General features: G+C 35.1%; 1 protein-coding gene across 1 annotated transcript in view; it reads right to left on the reverse strand.

The window, feature by feature from the left end:
- Positions 1–17,811, reverse strand: part of LOC150105953 (ankyrin repeat and BTB/POZ domain-containing protein 2) — a 228,455-nt gene that overhangs the window by 42,314 nt on the left and 168,330 nt on the right. The window contains exon 13 of the mRNA XM_090394597.1: positions 12,599–12,704. Coding sequence (XP_090250723.1) covers positions 12,599–12,704 — 106 coding nt within the window. The remainder of the gene's footprint in view (positions 1–12,598; positions 12,705–17,811) is intronic.

The raw sequence follows: 17,811 nt of genomic DNA on the forward strand, positions 1-17,811 counted from the left end.
CTGCTCAACATAACAGTCCTGAACTTTCAAATCACACTAAGGAATATTAATTGTCCAGTGAAGAAATGTTTCTGCATAAAACAGAAAATAATCAGCACACATATATAAATTATTATTATTATTATTATTATTATTATTATTATTATTCGTGACACCTCCAAGGAGTCCAAAGACTCATCTTGGGAGGACACCTATTGTACAACTCTCCATGTCCACCACTACACCGAACCTCTACCACCAATCATCAACATCAGTGCCATCTACTGGCCACTACCACCACCACAGCTAGTAATTTTTTGTCAGTAAACTGCATGTGTTCTGAAGGGCGATTTGTCTGTATGCGGGATGAAAAACCCAAGTTTCCGAAAAAAAAATCCCTGTTATGAGATCGGCTAACTCACCTTTGATTGAAAACATCCATATAAAGATTCCTCCCGTCATGATGACAATCGAACTTAGGCCTTTCCAATTGAAGGGCGCAACGTACCGTCGTTCTTCCAATTGTGCTACGGAGGCAATTATTAATGGTTAGCAGCAAAACCATCAATATCAGTGGTTTAGATCAAATGCAAATGCCATTAATAATCCTTCATCGCACAAGACAAGCAAAAAAAAAAAAAGGTGGCATGTTTATATTAGAGGTTATTAGACGTTACTATTACCTAAAGGCATTTTAGAAGATTGTAATAAGATTGTAATTCATGTTACTTCCTGAGGCAACATTTGTTGGCAATTTCTGTTCATCTTTAGATCTACAATAATTCACATTTAAAGTGGAAATGAGTGAGTGAATAAGCTTGCCAAAAAAAAATTATAATTTGTAAACTGTTCATTATTTCTAAAATAAAGAGTCAAAAGGCTTCATTTCGGTGATGCAAAATTATTCCTGTATTCCTGTAAGCTCTCTGGTCAAATTTTGTATGAAACTTTCATAGTTTCTGCATTTGGCTTTGAAATAATGCTGGATTTAATATCCACTTGATTTATATAATGTTCATTATTTATTCATAAGAAATATAGCTTTAAATTACAAACTTCTGAAAGGGTCATACAAGATTTTAATTGATGGAATTTTTCAATTTATGGAGGGTGGGGAAAGGACGAGAGGGCATCATTGGAAGCTGAGAATGAAGGCCGCCAAGAAGGGTGTGAGGGCTAGATTTTTCTCTCAGAGGGTGGTGCGTGATTGGAATGGATTGCCATTGGATGTTGTGAGTGCAAGTAGTGTGAATGAATTCAAGAATAGGTATGATAGCTGGTGTGTGTAGTATATGACCTCCCTCAATGAGTCTCCGACTCCCTGGAGGTCTTAATAATAATAAAATAATAATAATAATAATAAATGGCACCAAAAAGAAAGTTGAGTGGCGTTTGAAGGAAAAGAAAATTAAGCAGCAAAATAAGAAACAACAAAGCATGGAGTTAGTAAATAACGAAAATCAGGTAAGTAACGTTCATTGTAAAAAGAAGGATATTATTTGGTATGTGACTCTATAATAAAACATGCTGTTGATAAGCAGGTTATAACTTCAAGTTTTTTTGGAGCAAAAATTAAAAATATATCATAAAAATATAATTGAAAAACAGAAAAGAAAAATAAACTAGATCGTAATTGTGGTGGGTACTAATGACTTCACTAGCGATAAGTTAAGTTGGAAGAAACAAGAGTGAAGAATAACAAAGTGAAAATCTTAAGCATATTACCTCAACATGACAAAAATGAATTAAGAAGAAGGGCTATGATGGAATGATTTGATGAATAGGCTGTGTAGAAGGAATGTGTAGAATGGATGCAAGTTCTGGGATGTGTGGAGTAAGTTTGAGGGAAGACTGGATTTGTATAAGAGGGATGGCCTATACTTGAATGCATTTGGTATTAGGAGTCTTGAAAAACTAATAACTGGTATGAGACCTAACACACACAGAGTCAGGAAAACGAAAAAATTATAATGGGAGGAATGGTGAGAATATGTGTGTAAGAATGACAATGTTATGTAACTGTGTTAATGACAGGAATGGGCCTCGTTGTGGAAATGATTCAGAGAGAATGATTTCAACTTTGTCTTCGTCTGGTTTGAACCCATCAAATGTGTGCAAAAATGTCTTCATATATAAGGCACTAGAGAAGAACAGAGATCTAGGTTAAGAGATCTGTGGTTAAGCAGTTCTGTAGGTAGTTTTCAGTGTTGAGACCACATAGTAATATAAAGAGTTTATTAAAAATAAACAATTAAAAAAACCCAACAAGTTTTGTGCGTCGTATGACTTACATCATCAAAAATTTTACACAACAAAAGCTTATTGACAATTAATTACACATATTAGATGTTTTTAATAACTTCACGACTGTTAAATAAATTGATAAACCAGAATACAAATGATATATTCGTTACTGTATGTGTGTTGGAACACTGCTAGTTGCTGTCACGTTCTGTGGTTCAAGAGTATACAAAGGAACATGCAGGTAGCTTATTATATCTGTACACAAATGCTAGGAGTATCAGAAATGAAGAGGCACACTTGGATAAAGGATTAAACTAAACTTATTATACTCTAACCAAGTGAAAAATAAACTTTCAACATCTTTCTCTAAATCCAGAGTAATTTATTAAAAAAAGGGTGGCACACCATTTGGCAACTCCTATAGGTAGAGATGACCTGCGAATGCATCTGCCTGGTATCTCAGCTTGGGCCTGGCTCCCACTGAAGAGACCTCAATAAAGGTCGAAACTAGTCTGGGTAGTGGCCCTTCCCTTAATGCATAACATTAGACATATCCGCAAGGAGATGTGTTTTGCATTATAGGAGGTACTGAGACAGGCGTGTTGGTAGCCTGCTCCACCTTTGCAACGAGTTGCCCTGGTGTTATACCACCTTACCCCAGTCCTGAAGATACTTTCAGGCGCAAACTTTGTTTGCTCACACTTGGATAAAGGATTAAACTAAACTTATTAAAGACAATGGGTGCAAAAAGAGTAATCATAATGGGGAACTTTAATTATCTGAACATTGTTTGAGTAGCAGAAAATCTCATTAGAAGAATGAAATTGAATTTATTGAGCTGCTGTGAGACAATTTTCACAAGCAGCATGTGACAGAAGGAACTTGAGATCAAAGAGTGTTAGATTTGATTATAGTGTCAGAGGGCATTTCAATTAAAGACATAACTATTCTGCTTTCAGTTGGTGACAGTGATCATGCAGTACTCACTTGGGAAGTGACTAAGTTTATGAATGTTCCATTTAGAAAAGGTTACATGCTGAACTACAAAGCTGGAAATTATGACCAACTGTAATATATAACATTACGTTGATATAACATTATGAACGATATGAATATAACATTATGAACGATAACATTGCATTGAGTGCAATGGTATTGGTTGCTGCATGGGACACATTTAAAAAATACTTAAATGATGCAATATCAGAATATGTCCCGAGAGTTCAAAGAATAAATAGAGTAGGAGTCAAACAAATGTGTAATTTTATCAAGCAAAAGATTCATAAGAAAAGGATGATGTGGAAAGAATAAGGTGCACATAAGGATGATGTCCGTTATGAAAATTATAAGTAGCAGGCCAGAAGAGTCACAATTGTGATATGGATCTGAGTATGAAAAAAAAAAAACTGGCTTTGCAAGCTAAAGATAACCTCAAAGAATTCTATCAATATGTTGCAAGTAAAAGAAAGAATGAATATGAAAGAATAAATCTCCTGAATGCAGATGGTGTGAGGGTGACAGATGTAGAAAAGGTTGTTCAAATAATGAATGCCTATTTTGTTTAAAGCTGTCAACCTGGTGTATGCAACATTGAACTCACTACTACCTCTTCACTGGATGAAGAAACTTAGATGTATTAGAGTTGCACAAACTGAATAAGAATTCAGCAATAGAGACCAATGGGATATCGGTATGGATGCTAAAAGAGTGTTCAGCTGAACTGGCTATTCCTTTAACCAGGCTCTGATGTATCCAACTATTGACCAATCAGTATCTCAGGAGTGATGGTGGTGAAGATTTTGAAAAAGTTGGTCAGGGCTCACATTTAGAAGTGGGTTGACAGAGAATCTCTACTTTGCAATGAACAGCATGGATTTACTAAGGGAAGGTCATATTTTAGCAATTGCTCACATTCTATAATAATGTTACCATTGAGCTAGGAAAAGGGAATGGATACACAATGATACTTTTGGATTTTGCTAAGGCTTTTTACAGAATACAGCATGGAAGACTGTTGCATAAATTGGAGAATATGGGTTTGGATTATAAAATATTAGAGTGGATGAGGATGGCTGATGGACAGATATAAAAAAAAAACATGATATACAGGAGATGTGAGTCTGCAAAATTTAAGGTAACTAGTGGTGAACCACAAGGATCAGTCCTTGGTCCACTGTTATTCAATCTGTATGCTAATGACATTGGGAAGAATTTGACAGGCAACATACAGCTATTTGTTGATGATGCAAATATAGGTAGGGTAATCAGGAATGCAGTACTTGCATAATGATTTGAATAGGCTGGAATTGTGGGAATTGAAAAATGTATGTCAGCAAATGTAAAGTCATGCACTTTGGCAAGTGTTAGTAGATAGGAAGTTGAAGTTCAAGGGCTCTGTAGCAAAGATTGCATATACAACTGAAAAGATAACTGCAATGCTGAAACAAACTTTGATATGTAAAGATAAGGATGTTATTTTACCTCTTTAGAAGGCTGTGATAAGATCTCGCTTGGACTATTGTGTGCAGGTCTGGTCTCCTGGTTTCCATTGTAATTCTGATACAGTGGATAGAAATGCAAAGGAGAGTGTTAAAAATGATATCGGGATTGTGGAATACCGATTATGAAGACAGATTTAGAATTTGTAGACTGCAGACACTAGCAAACAAACTTTGACATGTAAAGATAAGGATGTTATTTTGCCTCTTTAGAAGGCTGTGATAAGATCTCGTTTGGACTATTGTGTGCAAGTCTGGTCTCCTGGTTTCCATTGTAATTCTGATACACTGGATAGAATGCAAAGGAGAGTGTTAAAAATGATATCAGGATTGTGGAATACTGATTATGAAGACAGATTTGTAGAATGCAGAACTAGCAAACAGGATAAAGATGGATGAGATGATTGAGATGTAATGTACAAACTTCTGAAAGGTTATACAGGATTTCAGTTGATGCAATTTTTCATTTTATGGAGGGTGGGAAAAGGAGAAGAGGGCATCCTCAGAAACTGAGAATGAATGCTGCTAAGAAGGGGATGAGATATAGATATTTCTCTCGTAGAGTGGTGTTGTCGTGACGGCTCTTTTCTGTCGTGTTCTAAATCCATCTTGTTTCAAGTCACTTTTATAATTAAAAGAACTAATTGCGAAATGATCACCAATCCAAAAGTAAGGAAATTTATATTTATACTGCGCCACCTTATTCTTAGATTAGTCTATATAAATAGTAGGATCAGTTCTAATTTAAGTTAGCAGTCATCTCATTAGGCCGAATCATCTATTATTATTTTTACTTGGGGTTCCCGCAAGATTCGAATGTTTATGAACGGTGCAATAATAAGGAATTCAGGCAAACACAATATTTAGATCAACAAAATAAAACATTTAATATATGATATGGTTAACAAATACAAGAACTCTATTTTAAATTGGAACTATACAATTAACTTAATACACGTTCCTGAGTCACTCATGCTAATTCAATGTTCTAACTTTCATGTACAATTCACAGTCTCAAAAATACAAATCTTATCTCAAGTTAATATAACAACTTCACATTTAATCAGTCTTCACAAATCTATCAGCTCAATGTTTATATTCACAGCAGGCAATACTCTATGTAAGCAATATTCCAAACAAATATATTCCGGTCCTTGAGCATCAGAGATATATCACAGTTAATGCTAGAATAGACAAACTTATACAACTACTCTTACCAGACAAATTCTTCAATACATCAAATTATTGGGAGAGCACTTATGAATTAACTTAATTAACGTTAGCGGAACACACACAATAAAAATTGTCCACAGTTTTATCTGTACTACTGTTAGTCGCACTTCACTATTCCAAACAACAGTAAATAGGTACTGATATCTTTTCTTGTTCACCTTTGTCCAAGTAATCAATATAACCTTTTCCTAGGGCAACATAGAATTTAATCGTAATCCAGATTAACTAGAACTAATCAGAATTTTCGCATTGACTGTCCAGTTTCCTTTTTATCTGATTACGGCATTAATCTTTCTTCATAACAACAGCTGATTTCGCTTATAATATTAAACTTTATGATTCACTACTTATTGGTTCACTTCCGAACACTATTTTCATAAATTCCTGCCCTAAGGATTCTATAATCTTCCTTTACTTCTTTATTTGTATGCTGCCTTCCTTCTGGTTTCGCAAAACTCTCTCCTCACTCCCTTAATAATAATTCTTCTCTTCCTTTCTGTCTTATCTCTGACCTTCCTTCTCTTTCTGCTTTATCTATGACCTTCACTCTTCACCTTACCGTTCGAACGCCACGCTCTCTTCACTCGTGGTTGTTTACGCGTGCATCTCCATGACAACAGACTAAACGTAAACATTTCGCTAATGTAATGTATGCTCTTTTACTACTACATTTGTGATTACATAACATTAAATATTTTACAAATAAGAACAACATAATATTTAAGCTACTTCTTCAACTTATTGATTACGTATACAGTTAAATATAAAATAACACTTTACGTTACATCATATATATTTGGTTATACAAAATTCTATAGATATTACTATTTTATAAATAATACTAGGTCAGGTTTTAATTAAATATTTAATTAGTAATTCCCAATTAAGGAATAATAAATAATTTTATATAAGTCAAGATTAATATTTAATAAGCAATGTTAAATGTGAATGAAAAATAATAAATTACATAACATAGCTTCATTCACAATTTAACAGTGTGTGATTGGAATGGATTGCCACTGGATGATGTGTGCAAGCAGTGTGGATGAATTCAAGAACAAATATGATAGCGGGTGTGTATTATGTGGCCTCCTTTGATGAGTCCTTGACTCCCTGGAGGTCTGTCTCTTAATAATAATAATAATAATAATAATAATAACAATAACAAAAATTTATATGTTTCTAAAGAGTTGAGAGTTCATAAATTAAAATGTATTGAATGTTTATGCATTATGTCTTAAAAACTACACTCCTTCCTGCAGTATTGTACAGTTACACTCAGTCCTTGACTTACAACAGCCATTCCATTAACATGTTCACTGAATACCACCTCACTCCTGAAACCCATGGACTAGGATGTTATTACTAACTTCAATCCATTTTATTTAAGAAATACTGTTGCTCAGGGTATTGCTGCTGCTACTGAGGGTGAGAAAATACTCAGAGACTTCTTTGGAAGGAATATAGCATCTTGCTAATGCAGCATGGAGTGAGGTGATAGCAGAGTGTATGAATGGTGTTTGGAAGAAGCTGGTAAAAATACATGCTCATACATTCACAAGATTCACAGGTGCCTTTCCACATTTTAAGGTTTCTAATGGCTTTTTTTATCTCAAGTATCAAAATATACTGTTGATTACATTCTATCCCCTCAATGTTTTCTACCATGGTTTTAAAAGTTGTTACTTCATTTATTTTATTCATTTTTCAAAGTAATTACTCCAAACATCCAGAGTAGCTTTATCTTCAGCTTTAATATTCCATTTATCATTTTTAATCTGCTTAGTGATACTCGTCTTGCCTCTGTTCTTAAGCTATCTTATCAGTCTCCCAAAACACTGCCAGCCACTTTCATGATAGCTATCCTCTTTATTCTTTCTAAAATTTTCCTTCGTGATTTGTTTTGTTACCTACTTTAACTTATGAGGGTGGTCCAAAAAGTTCTCGGCCTCGACCATAGATGGCAACACTATCGGCAAGATTTGTTTTTTTTTCTAAGTTGGTACATCTGTCATAAGCATCCATGTGAAATTGCAAGTCATTCTATCAAGTAGTTTGTTTTATACAGCTGTCTGAAGCAAAAGTGTTGTCTGTATCCCTTGAAATGGATAAAATTGAGTATTGTGCGGTTATAAAATTCTTTGTAAAAGAAGGTTTTAATGCCAAAAGAAATTCATTCGAAGTTCATAAAAGTTTATAGGCACTCTTCTCCTTCATTTTCGACAATTAAGAAATGGGACCCCAAGTTAAAACGTAGCGGTACCAGTCTCGGCAGTCATCCAATACGATATGGTATTGGATAACTGGCGAGTCAAAGGGCGTGAAATTGCTGAGGCTATAGGCATTTCAAAAGAACATGTAGGATTTATTTTGCATGAAGAATTGCAAATGAAAAAGCTTCCCACAAGATGGGTGTTGTGCTTGCTCACAGCACATCAAAAGCGCACACGCATGAAAATCTCTGAATAGTGTTTGGAGCATTTTAACAAGAATAAAACTGATTTTGTGCATTAATTTATTACTATGGATGAAACTTGGATTCACCATTACGCACCAGAATCCAAACAGCAGTCAAAACAGTGGACAGAAGGTGGTTGTTCATCACCAAAGAACACAAAGTCGGTTCCATCAGCAGGAAAGGTCTTAACATCGGTGTTTTGGGATGCTAAAGGAATTTTGTTTATTAATTATCTTGAAAAGGGTAACACAATAACTGGGGAATATTATTCCAATCTTTTAACTAGACCAGACGAAAAAATTTGTGAGAAAAGACTCAGTTTGCAGAAGAAAAAAATCATCTTTCATCAGGACAATGCACCTGCCCACAAAGGTGTTTTGGCAATGGGAAAATTAAGGGATCTGCACTGTGAATTATTGGAACATCCACCCTATTACCCAGATTTGGCTTCCTCTGACTTCTATCACTTTCCAAAGCTAAAACTCTTCCTCGCTGGTCAGCATTTTTCTTCGAATCAAAAGGTGATTGCAGCTGTAGAGGGTAATAAATTTAGTTTAATCCTTTATCCAAGTGTGTGCAAACAAAGTTTGCGCCTGAAAGTATCTTCAGGATTGGGGTAAAGTGGTACAACATCGGGCAACTCCATGCAAAGGTGGAGCAAGCTACCAACACTCCTATCTCGGTATCTCCCATAATGCAAAACACATCTCCTTGCGGATATGTATAATGTTATGCATTAAGGGAAGGGCCACTACCCAGACTAGTTTCGACCTTTATTGAGGTCTCTTCAGTGGGAGCCAGGCCCAAGTGGAGATACCAGGCAGAAGCATTAGCAAGGTCATCTCCTCCTATAGGAGCTCATAATGGTATGCCACCTTTTTATTAAATTACTCTGGATTTAGAGAAAGATGTTGAAAGTTTATTTTTCACTTGGTCAGACTATAATAAATTTAGTTTAATCTTTTATCCAAGTGTGTACAAACAAAGTTTGCACCTGAAAGTATCTTCAGGACTGGGGTAAAGTGGGGAGATACTGAGATAGGAGTGTTGGTAGCTTGCTCCACTTTTGCAAGGAGTTGCCCGGTGTTGTACCACTTTACCCCAGTCCTGAAGATACTTTCAGATGCAAACTTTGTTTGCACACACTTGGATAAAGGATTAAACTAAATTTATTATAGTCTGACCAAGTGAAAAATAAACTTTCAAAATTTTTCTCTAAATCCAGAGTAATTTAATAAAAAGGTGGCACACCATTTGGCAGCTCCTATAGGAGGAGATGACCTTGCTAATGCTTCTGCCTGGTATCCCTACTTGGGCCTGGCTCCCACTGAAGAGACCTCAATAAAGGTCGAAACTAGTCTGGGTAGTGGCCCTTCCCTTAATGCATAACATTAGACATATCTGCAAGGAGATGTGTTTTGCATTATGGGAGATACTGAGATAGGAGTGTTGGTAGCTTGCTCAACCTTTACAAGGAGTTGCCTGGTGTTGTACTACTTTACCCCAGTCCTGAAGATACTTTCAGGTGCAAACTTTGTTTGCACACACTTGGATAAAGGATTAAACTAAATTTATTATAGTCTGACCAAGTGAAAAATAAACTTTCAATAAACTTTCAGCTGTAGAGGGGTATTTTGCAGATCTTACTGAGAACCACTACAGGGACAGGATAATAGTGCTGGAGCATTGCTGGAATAAATGCATTAGTTTTAAGGGAGATTATGTTAAAAAATAATTTTGAAATTATAAATTTGTTTTTTCATTGTTAGGCTGAGAACTTTTCAGACCACCCTCGTACACCTAAATTTATTGGATTTTTCTCCATTTTCTAAGAGCATATGCTGATTTTTATCCAGGAATTTTCCATATGCTTTTCATGAATGGAAAGTTTTAACTTTTCTGTATCCACTACAAAATTACAATTTTCTAACCATACAGGCAACTTAACTACATTATTATTATTACATGACATCTCCATGGAGACCAGGGACTCATTGGAATGTAAGGACATTCCAATCCACTGAACATGTGACTTCTTAATTTAAATTTATCCCTAACATTCAACTTCAAATTGCATCCGATTCAAGAAGTTTATATCCATGTTTAATGATGATTACCATAGCTACACCCTCATCTCCCTGATCTGTTTTAACAGAATAAATCACAATTTAAATTAAGGGGATATTAAATCCCACATTATTTCAAAGCCAAATAAGAAACTCAAAGATCAGAATCAAAGAGTTTCATACCGAATATATAAACTGTAAAAGTTTGGGCAGATTGTAGCGTAAGCTAATGCATGTAGTTCAACACTAGGGCAACTTGTTGCAAAGGTAGGTAAAGTTCTGATCACTATTCTTAGTATTACCCATAATGTAAAATACATCTCCTAGGAGAGGTATGATGTTGTACATTATGGTGGAAGGTCACTACCCAGACTGGTTTCAACCTTTATTGAGGTCTCATCAGTGAGTAGGTAGACCAGGTAATACTGACGTTATAGCGAAAAGAACTTATGGGATCTACGCTATAATGTCAGTATTACCTGGTCTACCTTCCACCATAATGTACAACATCATACATCTCCTAGGAGATGTGTTTTACATTATGGGTAATACTAAGAATAGTGATCAGAACTTTACATACCTTTGCAATGAGTTGCCCTAGTGTTGAACTACGTGCTTTAGCTTACAGTACAATCCGCTGAAACTTTTATAGTTTACTATGTTCGGTATGAAACTCTTTGATTCTGATCTTTGAGTTTCTTATTCGGCTTTGAAATAATGTGGGATTTAATATCCCCTTAATTTAAATTATGGTACATCACCGAAGTGAAGCCTATTGGCTCTTTTATTTAAGCATAAATCACCTTTATTTAGTTGGAATAATCTCTTGACCATGATGTCATGACATGACACTTTTTACTTACATTATTGACTTTTCACTTTTTACCCTGGTTTCATTGAGGAAAATAGCAAGAAGGTTGTATAACCAGATTACACTCCAGCTATGATATCTAATTATGTTTTTATCATATTGTGTATGTGGTTTCAGCCAGTAGCCATTACAAAATATAGTTTGGAAAGCTAAGTTTCAAATTACTAGTCCAGTCATGTTTATTCAGCATAAAAGTGGATACCTAACAAAACCACACCAAGAATGAAGACAATAGGACAATCTAGATTCTTTGCTTCAGCAACTTGTGGAGGAGGGGGAAAAAAGTTGTACATCAAAAAAGAGATAAGGTTATGTCCCAATGTTATATGCATAATTCTCCTTTATGTATTTTTACCAGAACTGATAGTTGTGTATATTCAGTAGTGAGGTTCAGAAAAAGTTTATTATTATTATTACCAAAGACTCCATGGAGTCAAAGACTCATCTAGGAGGTCCTTTTATCATACACACACACACACACACACACAGCTCATCATACTGTGCTTTAAACACACTCAAATTCTCTGCAGACATCACACTCTCAGACAAGGCATTCCAATCATTCAAAACTCTGCATGAAAAAAACCTGCTTCTCACACCCTCTTTATACTGTTTCAAGGTATGACCTCTGGTTCTCCCCTGATCTCCCATTTTCCGTAGAACCTCTCCAGCAATGATCCTATAACAACCCCTTAATAACTTGTAGGTCTTTATCATATCTCCCCTCTTCCTCCTGTCCACCAGACTCTGCAAGTTGCATCTTCTCAATCTTTCCTCATACTCGACATTCCAGAGGTTAGAAACTACCTTAGTCAGTCGCCTCTGGACCCTTTCCAACATCTCTTCATCCTTCTGAAAACCAGGTGATCAAAATCTGGGCACAATAGTCCATGTGTGGCCTAATCAAAGCCTTATACAATGGAACAAGAATCTTCCTACTTCTACAAGTCAGTGTCCTCTGCATCATTCCCAGAAGCCTTTGTATTGTCTTCACAATTTTGGCTATGTGTTCCCCTAAATTTCAGATCCTTATCAAAAGATAAAAAACTAAAACTCCACCCATCATTACTCAAGCCATTCCATACAAATATTTATTTTCTTATGGATGTCTTCTACTTTTTCTTGGTCATCCAAAAGTGTACTGGAATCTTTGCTTCAGATTTCTCAGATTACTTTATCAAATTAAAAAATTTATATATTTAACATCTAAGATTTTAAAAAAATAACAATAAAGATAATTAGAAATTACCTATCCGTGCACCTCCTACAAAAGACACATTATGAATTTCCTTGATGGATTCTTTGCCATAGCAACTACAGAAGATATCTGCCAGAAGAAGGCTTGTACCTTCTTTCTATTATAGAAAAAAAAAGCTTTCTTTAATATGGTAACTCATACAAAATTCAAGAAAAACAAAACAAAATAATCTGAAAAGCATATTTCACATTAAGGAAAGATTACTTTATATTAATAAAAGTAATAAATTCTTTTGTCAAAATGATCTTGCTTCTAAAATGAACTCCATTAAATAATAATTAACCATTTCTTTTGATAAATTATCTTCCTTCTAAAATTAACTCTGGGACTAAAGAAAGGAGAAAGAATGCATCACCAATGATGAATTAGTGCTTCTTAAATTGAAAATAGAAATAATAATTATTATTATTATTATGTGACAGCCAAGGAGTCCAAAGACTCATCGAGGGGGAGACCTGCTCTACAATTCTCCATCTCCACCACTTAATCCACCAGCTATAGCAAACCACCACTACTATCATCACCGATGCCATCTACTGCCCACCACCATTAGTATTTTTGTCTGTAAATTGCATGTGTTCTCAGGGCCAATTTGTCTCTATGCAGGATGAAAGTTTCCAGGAGAAAAAAACCTGCTACCTCCGTATGAGATCGGCTAACTCACCTTCAATTGAAAAAAAAAACCATATAAAGATTCCCTTCGTCATGACAAAAATCGAACTTAGGCCTTTTCCAGTCAAAGGGCACAATGTACCATCGTTCTTCCAATTGTGAAAGCATCACTATTTTTCACCACATTGTCCAGATGCAGAGTCTTTACAAGCAGGGTGGGGCATTTGCCAGAATTTGTCACACTAAGGTTAACCAGATTTATATCTGTCAGCTAAATATGAAAAATGCATTAATTACTTTATTATATTGCAAATAAGAAATGTGGTAGAAATGCAACCCACCATCATGATAATCATCAAATTCCTGATATATATATATATATATATATATATATATATATGGGTATTTTCCTACCATCTTGGCATGAAATACTTGTTTTGATAATCTTTCCTCTCCCATTCTGTTTAAATAACCATACTACCTTAGATTAGCTCTGCTCACACATTTCTGAATGCTAACAATGTCAAGTTCCTTCCTAATATCATTATTGATTTCTCCCTTATTCCATAAAAATTTATTCAACTTACTCCCACAGCACACTTATTCTGGTGTTTATTTCCATATTTAATTTGCCATCTTCACTAAAAAAATGTGCCTAAATAGCTGAAATATTTTACTTGTTCTTGAAGTTCTTCATTTAGGATGCTGTTATTCTTTTCCACGTTCCTTTCTGTTTTCATAGTCTGTCTTTTTAATGCTGATTTTCAGAGCAAATCTGTTACAGTATTTATTCATCATCATCAATAACACTAATTACGGGTATAGACCATATTGATTTGTTCCAGTCTCGTTATCCATCCATTATCCTTTTTTGAGGTCTATCCTGCCTTCTCTTTTCAATTGGCTTATATTTTAGTATTTGTTTTGGATGTTGGGTGTTGGCCATTCAGTTTACATGTTCAATCCATTTTTGTTTATAATTGTTTAGTTTTTCTTCTATTGATTTTGTTTTTAGTTCTTTTAAAATGTCTTCGTTTCTTTTTTGATCTAATAATGTGTATTTTGCAATTCTTCTCATAAATCTCATTTCACTTGTTTTTATTCTTTGTTTATCTTGTTTATTTATTACCAAAATTTCACTGCCATATAATATTGTGAGCACTGCTAAAGTATTGTATATTTTCAAACGTGTTTCTTTTTGTACTATATTTGGGTTGAATGTTCTATTTATCAGGCCTATAATCTGTAAAAATTTTGATGTTTTTAATTTTATGTCTTTTTCTCCTTTATATGATATTTCACATCCAAGATAACTGAAAGTATTTATCTGTTCTATTATTTTATTATTAATAACTATTTTGCTTCTAACTGGAGTTTGTCCACAAAATGCCATTGTTTTAGTTTTATCTATGGAAATTTTCATTCAAAAATGTTGTACTATAATGTTTAAATTATATATTGCTCTTTGTAAATTGTCTTCCATATTTGATATTATTATTTGATCATCCAAAGAATGAAAACAGAAAGATTACCAAAACAAGCCATTAGGAAAAAGAAAACGTCCTCTTAAACGATTCAATGATGATGTCTAAGGCCAGAACAGGCCATGCTAGGCCTAAATCCTTGATACGCATGATGATGATGATGATGATTACCTGATCATCTGCAAATAATAGTGTATTTATTTTGTTATTCTGGGAAATTTCTATACCTTGATTGTATAAGGTGTTCCACTGTATTAATATTTCATTAACGTAAATATTGAAAAGTGTTGGAGACAGAGGGCATCCCTATCTTACTCCTTGGTTTATAGATTGTTTTTCAGACAACTTTTCATTTATTTTTATTTTTATTTCATTATCTTTATATATATTCAAGATTGCATGTAGTAAAATATCAGGTATACTTATTCTTTGTAATATATCAAACAGCATATATCTTTTTACTTTGTCAAATGCTTTTTCGTAATCTATAAACAAAAGAGGAGTTTCAAATTAAATTCTCTTCTTTTTTCTATAAGTAGTTTTAAACAGAAAGCTGCATCCATTGTGAAGCATCCTTTTCTAAATCCATTTTGACATTCTAATAATATTTTTTCACTGTATATTTTTAGTTTTTCATTAAGTACTCTGCTATATATTTTATTCTTATTATTATTACTGGGTATCTCCATGGAGTCAGTAGACTCATCGCAGGAGACCCAAACTAGCAAAACAATATCTGTCATATCTCTTCTTGAATTCATTTACAGATGAAGAACTCCCACTCATTCACCACCATCCAAGCAAAAACCTTGTTCTCACACCCTTGTTAACCACATTCTTCTTTAATTTCCAGGGATAACCTCTTGTTCTTCCATCACTATCATACAGCTGAAACATTACCTTGCATCAATCCTATAAAAACCTTTCAGTAATTTAAATGTTTCTATCATATCCCCTCTTCTCTGCCTATCAACCAACCTCTGCAATCCACAAGCTCTGAATCTATGAATGTAGGGAGAATTTTTTACATCACTCACCAACTTAGTCACTCGTCTCTGAACCCTCTACACAGCCTCCTCATCTCCAAGGAATCCAGGTGAACAGACCTGAGCACAGTAATCCAAATGTGGAAGTATCAATGCTTTATAAAGGGGAACAATAACCTCTTTATCTCTGGATGTCAGTGTATTCCTCAACAACCAAATAATCCTATGTGCAATCTTGGACACCTTAGCAATGTGTCCCCTGAACTTCATATCCCTATCTACCAACACCCCCTAAGTCCCTAGCCTCATCAATCTCTTGGAGTACTGTTCCATCAATGTAGTACACAGCTGGTAATCTTTTAATCCCAAAATGCATAACTTTACACTTTTCCACATTGAACTGACATCCATTACCTTTTGCCCATTCTACCAGCTTATTTAAATCATCCTGCAAACTTTCAACATCAGCTTGATTTTTTATAGCGCTACCCAACTTTGCATCATCAGCAAACAACTGAATATCTCCCTTTAAGGGAGATAATCAGTTGTTTGCTGATGATGCAAACAACTATATCATCTATATCATTTATATACAAATTAAACAACAATGGCCCAAGCACAGAGCCTTGAGGCACACCACTGGTCACTTGTCTCATCCTGGACTCGGCTTCTTCATAGACCACCTTCTGGTATCTCTCCCTGAGCCATTCTCCTATCCATATCACCAATTTAGTATCCATTCCCATCTGCTCCAATTTGCATAACAGTGTTCCATGGGGTATCCTGTCAAAAGCCTTAGCAAAATCCAGAATACCACTGTGTAGCCAGTTCCTTTGTCCAACTCAGATGTCATTCTATTATAAAACGTTAATAGATTGCTAAAACAGGATCCACCTTTAACAAAACCATGTTGGCCTCTATAGAGTATCATATCCTGATCCACCCATTCTTGAATTTTGTCTTTAACCAACTTTTCCAATACTTTTACCACTACTTCTGAGATGGTGATTGGTCTGTAATTAACTACTGCAGTTTTAGAGCCACCTTTATTCAAAAGAACCACTTTGCCTAACTTCCACTCCCTAGGGACCAAACCAGAGTTCAAACTTAAGTTAAATATCCAAGTAAGAGGGGTTGACAATTCCTTTGCACATTCACGCAACACCCGAGCTGATGTTCCATCTAAACCTACAGCAGTGTTTGCATTTAAATTTTGTCAATATATTAAATACCTCTGATTTCTTAACTTCAATTCTCACATTAGTTATTGCTACAGAGATATCCTCACTTGGGTGATAGATTTTTGAAAAGTGATCACTCAGTAACTCGACTATTACATCTGATTTTGTCACCTCAATACCATCGGCACCCACTAAAGTTATGCTTCCGAAGTCATTCTTCCTTTTACTTGCCACATAGCGAAAGAACTCTTTGGGATTACCCTTGATCTCATTGGCTAAGGTCTCCTCAAATCTGATTTAGCTTTTCTTACTATGCTGGTAACCTTCCTAGCTTGAGCCTTGTACTGCTCATGGGTGTACTGATCACATTTCTCCTTGTACATTCTCCATACCATTTTCTTTTTTTGCAGATCAAGCTTGATACTACTGCTCATCCATCTAATGCCTACCTTGTTTGTCTTCCTGACCATGGGGACACAATCTGATATTGCTTTCCTCAAATACCCACTGATTTTATCCCATGCACTGCTAACATCTTTCCCCTGCAATATGTTCTGCCATGGGATGGCTGCAAGTTCACTCAGAAGCTTGTTATAATTGCCTAACCTGTAGTTCCATATATACCCCTTCTTAACAGAAAAATCCACAGATTTTGCAACCTCCCAAGTCAATACTACATGATCGCTTTCACCAATTGGAGGTAACGAGGACACCTTACTTATGCATATATCCTCTGAACCAGGTCCAACCCTCTCACACCACGTGTCCCTTCAGTTATGTGCTGTTTCAAATAATTATCTCGTAGAAGAGGTATGAACTCCATTTCCTTTTTGCTACGTGATATTTCCTCCTTTCAATTGATATCACCATAATTGAAATCCCCTATAATAATCACTAAACCTGCACTCATTGCAATAATTTGCTGATGCATGAATTCAATA

This window comes from Typopeltis vanoorti, chromosome 6 (genome assembly GCF_054136105.1).
Source record: "Typopeltis vanoorti isolate ZY-2024b chromosome 6, IOZ_Tvanoo_1.0, whole genome shotgun sequence".
In the NCBI taxonomy this organism is placed as follows: domain Eukaryota; kingdom Metazoa; phylum Arthropoda; class Arachnida; order Uropygi; family Thelyphonidae; genus Typopeltis; species Typopeltis vanoorti.